This window comes from Schistocerca nitens, chromosome 12 (genome assembly GCF_023898315.1).
Source record: "Schistocerca nitens isolate TAMUIC-IGC-003100 chromosome 12, iqSchNite1.1, whole genome shotgun sequence".
NCBI lineage: Eukaryota > Metazoa > Arthropoda > Insecta > Orthoptera > Acrididae > Schistocerca > Schistocerca nitens.
Window position 1 is genome coordinate 175330154 of NC_064625.1, and position 6473 is coordinate 175336626.

The following is a 6473-nucleotide window of genomic DNA, read 5'->3' on the forward strand; positions in this document are numbered from 1 at the left end:
ACTGAAGGCTTCAGTTTGGAATGGCACTTCCCCTCTTGCACTTGGCATTTTCTCTCCAACACCCGCCTACAATCCCCACCACTACCGCTCTCCCCACTTGTGCCCTGCGAACCTTGCACCTACTGACCACATTATTCTGCGCGGACTCTACCTATTGTCTGTGTACGGGCAGTCCCCCCCCCCCCCCCTTTTCCCTCCAGCAGTGCTACCCTCGGCCTCCTGCTCCTTGTACGAATATGCTCTCCCACGGCGCCTCTCTGTGCAGTGCACCGCCCACGGGAGGCAGCAGACGCACCGCCAGCACTCGAACTCCGCCTCGCAAGGACCGTGATCGGAGGACTCGCCCACCTTGTGATGCCACCATCTCTCGCTTGCGGTGAGTTTCCTCATTTCACACACACACACACACACAGTAATATTATGTAGTCGAGAAGCTTCTTATTTGTCACTTTCACCTGGGAGACCATGTATACATTCCCTACAATCTTCCACCCATCATCGCTGTTCATGGATTTTGTGGCCCATTCTCCTTTTCTTAGCCTCATCACATCCATCTCTTGTTGATGTCATCCTTTCCCCCTTGTATGTGGCCTTTCTGCCTTCCACAAATCCTGAAGGTGGAACTTGTGGTAGTTTCGCCTCTTCAATCCCAATCAGGTGTCCTGCCGGCAATCCAGACCCGACCCGTCAAGTGTCGACCGACAAGTAGTTTTCATTACACTATATTACTGTTGTATGAAGCATCTATTTCAGTGGAGATCAATGGTGGTTAGCAATAGCAACCTGAGCTCAAAGAAACTCAGTGTGAGGAATCTTTGTGGAAAAATTTCTTGAGAGACAGATAATGAGATTTTTGACTCCCTTAACATAAAATCCTAAGTTATCTCGTATTTATTATTTTTGCTGGAACTTAAAATCTCAACTATACTTCAGCAGCTTAAGAGCAGACCTGTGATAAAATAAAAGCAGGCTTATATCCATTTCAGCACCGGTAGTTGTGTGTTCGGCAACAGGACAGCATCTGGTTCTGCATTTGTGGCTGGGATGCCGTGTTTTGGATGAGGGTGTTGCCACTAGATTTCGCCTTTATTGGTACTCCCCAATGAAACATGCAGTTTCAGCTTCTATTCTGCATTTTTTTAGGCAGTGCCTTTGAGAAAGAATGACTCTAGTAATACTGAGTTGAACATTGAATACAGTGGCTCTGAAAGTGAGGAAGAATGTGTTGTTACTTCATTATTAACATTTTATCAGTTGACTGACAAGCATTCACCTGCGGTATGAGATGTATAGACCTGATGTGCTCCACACAACTCCTCTCAAGTTTTCTTTTACAGGAAACCATTATAAAATACATGGTCCTACTTCATAGTTACACGGGCATTAGAAAATGACTTCAAGTTTCAGGGTATTTTAGCCAAAGTCCAGTGTTTGAGCATACACAAGATTTTATTAATGGTGGTATTCAACTCATTATTTTGCACTTTAAGAGCTGTCTTCCTAAGTCTACTGGCCATATCCCTGCACCTTCAACCAGGTATTCCATTAGACACGTATATTAAAGACTCCTCCTCGTACCCCTCTGTGTCCATCTCTTCCTCCTTTTCTCTGTCCACCTCATCCTCCCACAACTATATGTCTATCCCCTCCCCCCACTCTCTGTCTCTTCATCTCCTTCGCCTGTTCCTCCACCATCCCTCTCTTACCATAACCCCCCTCCCCCCCCCAATTATATCCTCTTTCCCTCTCTCTTTATCTATCTCTCCTCTTCCTTTTCCACCTGGCTACAACACCTCTACACCTTCCACCTGTCACCTGCCTCACCTCCTTCCCTCTCTGGCCATTTCCTCCTCCCTCTCGCTCTACCGTATCAACATTTCTGCAACCGTGCTAATCGGCATGTGTAGCTCCTCCAATACAGTTCAACAAAGCAGGCCAATACTGCTCCCACAACGTACCCTTTCATGCAGGCTACATATCAGGGGCTTGAAAATCATTATTTGCCCCACTGTACAGGCTGCCATGCAAAGCAGGTCGATAAAGAAAGCCGATACTACTCCGACGCAACGTGCCTGTCATGTAGGGCAGCCTACGTGCTAGAGTTCAGAAAAAAACATTTCTTGACCCTGACATGTGGGCTGCCATACACAGCAGGTTGGCTGGCCAATACTGTTCTCACACAGCGTGCCAAACCGGCAAGGCAACCTATACGTGATGGGCTGGAAAAAAAACACGTGTTTGGCTGTATCTCTGCTCCTTTTGGAGCTATAGTTCAATTCTTTTATCTTGGCGGTTTGCGCATGCTCGCCCAGACGTGGGAGATTGCTGTGTTGCCAGTTGCACGTGCCAAGAGAAGTAGTGCCATAGTATAGTATAGTTCGCAAACTTACGTTTAGGCGGAGCGCACAGTTTATGAAGTAAAGCCACCGTGGCCGCATTAACCCTTTCGCTGCTACAGAGACGTCCTCCCCGCATTCTGTGCTGTGCGCGATTTTGTCATCACTGCACTGCTCGCCTGTGCAGACACACGGTGTTTTGACTGCTTTGACACACTTTATCATTCGATTACACAAAAACTATTTGGCCCAAAAATCTGATTTTTACACATCTCCCTGACTGATACCTTCCCCCCCTCCCCATAAATGACTTAATTTTGTTTCGATGTTCAACACAGTTATTGTGCAGAATTAGATGTAGTAAACCATTGCATGACATTTTAAAGAGTTTGCAGAAGTAAAAGTCCATAGCGTATACTTTCCGTATGGTCGATTTTAGTTGCTACTAGAAATTTCAAAAAATTACATTCAGACGAATAGAATTCATGAAGTAAGACACTTCTATATTGTTTTTAAATAAAGAAAATACTAAGCATCGAACAAGATTTGAGCTTACAACCTTTCGAGTAGCAGCCAAACACTTTAACCATTACACTAATGCAGCTTGTCATTCAATATACCTCCCGGAGAACTTTAAAGTCTCACCCAAAATACCGACAAACACTGTTGGTATGACTACGAATTACTCACGTTTCGTCGAAGTACAATAGGAAATAAACAATTACCGCTGTTCTTTATTGCGAAAAAGCAGTTAGTGAGAATGATACAAACACTTTTCCTTGCTATCGCCTAAATTAGGAGGCTTATTGCTTGTTTGGTTTAATTAATTAATAGAATATGAAGCAATTGGTATAAAGAATGCTTTTTCCAAACTTTCTACAAAAGAAAGTCTGTTATCAAGACATTGCTTTGTTCAATTACTTTATTTATGACCGAACGTTTCTAAAACTGAAGACACTCGTCTGTGCTCTGCACTGCAGTCGAGCTCTGGCAACGTCGTTCTCTGTTCATTGGCTCACTGTGTTTTGTGACGTCAGATGTGCAGAACGAACCTAAACTCTGCCGCTGTCGTATATGACGAGCACTTTAGAAGTTATAAATGTCACAGTGTTGATACTTGTAAGGCCTGTTGTTTGTGCACCAAATTTAGTTGCAACTGAATGTATTTCATTAATGAAACCGACATACAGCAAAGATGGATTCGTGATCGGAAATGGAGGAAACAATGTTGTATGAACATGTGTCCAGAAATGCATTAGTCAGAGGAACTTTCAGTCGTCAGTCCCATCTACACTGGCAACAGTGCATTCCAGACACATGTTCATAGGCCCTCTTGTCATCCATTTCCAGTCAGGAAAGTGTCCCTGAAGGTTGTCGGTTTCATTCTTATTCACCCTGTATACAGGGTGATTCAAAAATGCATGTAAATATTTTAAGGGTGTATTTGTGAGGTAAATATAAGACAAAAATGTTCTATAAATGTTTTTCCATAAACGTTTAATTCCAGAGTTATCGTTAAATACGAAAGTCATGTCCGTATCAAAACGACGGCAGTGCAAGCAGCAGGATGCCATATTCTGGTACGTAATTCACATACGTATCTCCCAACAGTTGATTCGAAACTGCATGAATAGTGTTTGTTTTTGTTTGCACGTGATGTTTACTCCTACTGTACGGAAGATGGCGCTGATGTTGTTGGTAACGGAAAAGTACGTCCTGTCGTTCATTCATCGTCGGAAGGCTAAAGGTTTCGTGCACATGATGTACTCAAACAGTGAGTATGCTGATATGCACCTTGTGTATGGTGCAGCAGATGGAAATGCACTTGCAGCAAGACGAAGGTACAGTGAGCTGTTTCCAGGAAGACGGTTACCAAGTCATCAGACGTTTGTATCTGTGGACAGACGTATGCGGGAGTATGGCATTCGTCCTGGGCCACATTCAGGTCGACCACTTGAGCATGCAGTGAACGTCGAGGAACATGTTTTGGACCTGGTAGACCAAGATCCATCTATCAGTACGAGACAAATTAGTGCAGCTGTACGACTTCCACAATCTACTGTATGGCGGCTGCTTCGGAGACAACAGTTGCATCCATTTCACCTGCAAAAAGTGCACGAATTGACACCTGAAGACTATCCTCGCCGTCAGCAATTCTGCCAGTGGTTACAAGAGCGTCATTTGAATGATCCAATGTTCATTCGGCGGATATTATTCACAGATGAGGCCATGTTTACTCGTGCGGGTGTAATCAATTCGCATAATATGCACCAGTGGGCTGTCGAGAATCCTGGCGCGAGAATTGTGCGTGGATATCAACATCAATTCTCCATAAACATTTGGTGTGGTATTGTGGGGAATTACTTACTCGGACCTCATGTTCTGCCTCCAAGGCTGAATGGGCACGCGTACTGCGAATTTTTGGAGGGAGAATTGCCTGGATTGTTACAGGATGTCCCTCTTGCAACACGAGCCACCATGTGGTTTATGCACGATGGTGCTCCCGCCCATTACAGCCGCAACGTAAGGGCGTACCTCAATTCTGCGTATCCACATCGATGGATAGGTCGCGGAGGACCAATTGCTTGGCCAGCCAGATCACCTGACCTGAACCCTTTAGACTTTTATTTATGGGGCCGACTAAAGACATTGGTGTATTCTTCTGCAGTACCGAACAGAGAAGTGCTACAACAAAGAATTGAAGGTGGTTGTGAAATTATTCGTGGAGAGTTGAACGGACTGTGTAATGTGCAGAGATCATTGATGCGACGAGCACGGGTCTGTCTGCAAGTTCAGGGACAGCATTTTGAACATGCATTGCATTAAGATTTGTGCAAATACAGTACAGTACAGTACAGTCTGTACAATGCTTCAATTTTCCTTAGTTATTGTGCATTGCTGTAGTTCAATCAACAGGACCTACATTAATACAGTGTTCGCGAGGAATTGTTTCAGTTTGTTACGTCACGTTTATTTATCAGTTTGCGTTGTTAGTCCAAATGCACTGTAATTGAACTGTGAACTCTGGGAATTAAATACCTTACGTTGTATTGAATGTATTATCCTGTTTTGTTCATAACTCTGTAATAAGCCAAGTATGGAAAAAATTGTATAGAACATTTTTGTCTTATATTTACCTCACAAATACACCCTTGAAATATTTACATGCATTTTTGAATCACCCTGCATATAAAACAGATATGTATTGCCATTCATGATAGGATGTTTTTAATTAACAAAAAAATTACAGTTTTGTGATATAATTTGAAAAAAGTCAGTGTATTAAGGAGTTATCAGAATGTCGAATAAACTCGAGAGTATCACTCCTTTTTACAGGCGACTTTCAAAACAAGAGAGGGGCCGGATGCTGATCGAGGCAGCTGTGGTGGGCGCGGTAGAGATGATAAGGATGCTTCTGGTGGCTGGGGTGGACGTGCAGGCGAGGGACAACTGTGGAATGACTGCCCTGCACCGGGCAGCAGTCGCAGGACACGTGGAGGCGGTGAGGTGCCTGTTGCGGAACGGGGCCGAGGTGGGCTCCGAGGACAGCGAGCGGAGGACGCCCCTCCACTTGGCTGCGACGGCCGGCCACGCAGCTGTGGTGCGGCTACTGATGGTGCCCACTGCCGGCTCCGATGCCGGATGTCGGTACAGGGGAATGCCACTTCGTGCAAATGCCGGTGGCCTAGCTGATACGGGGGCTGTGCCACATCGGGCAGGAAACTACAGGAGAGTCCAGAACTGATAAGGGGGACACTCCATCCTCTCCTGTGCAGAAGAACTGACAGTACCTTGTACAGATGCTGTCTGCAATTAAATTGAGCTATATGTAGAGAAACTATTATTATTTTTAAATAATTCAAAATAGTAGTAAAAACCTACAGACTTCTTCCCATCTTTACCTAGTATATAATGTGTATTTCAAATGAATGTTGGGGTTTTAAGGCTTTGTAGCATTTATACATTACTGACTGATAATTCATCAGTAAACAGTTTTTAATATAGGTGTTAAAATTATTAAATATAAAACTGAATGAGAAGTCCAATACTTGACTCTAGCTGTCAATTATAGACCCACACAACCGATTTCACAACTTTTAAGTTGCATCAGTGATGTATATAAATGCTATATGAGAT

General features: G+C 44.0%; 1 protein-coding gene across 1 annotated transcript; it reads left to right on the forward strand.

Annotated features, from left to right (window-relative positions):
- The first annotated feature begins 236 nt into the window (after positions 1-236).
- Positions 237-6081, forward strand: LOC126214991 (ankyrin repeat domain-containing protein 65-like). The gene is made up of 2 exons (XM_049941621.1): positions 237-376; positions 5673-6081. Exons 1-2 carry the CDS (start codon positions 237-239, stop codon positions 6079-6081), a joined length of 549 nt encoding a protein of 182 aa, XP_049797578.1.
- The last annotated feature ends 392 nt before the right edge of the window (positions 6082-6473 follow it).

What these genes read in the sequence shown, in the direction of transcription:
- LOC126214991 (XM_049941621.1), top strand. Translation starts at nt 237, where the DNA reads ATGCTCTCCCACGGCGCCTCTCTGTGCAGTGCACCGCCCACGGGAGGC. An exon ending in GCCACCATCTCTCGCTTGCG is followed by an intron (nt 377 to 5,672) that starts GTGAGTTTCCTC and finishes TCCTTTTTACAG; the next exon opens with GCGACTTTCAAAACAAGAGA.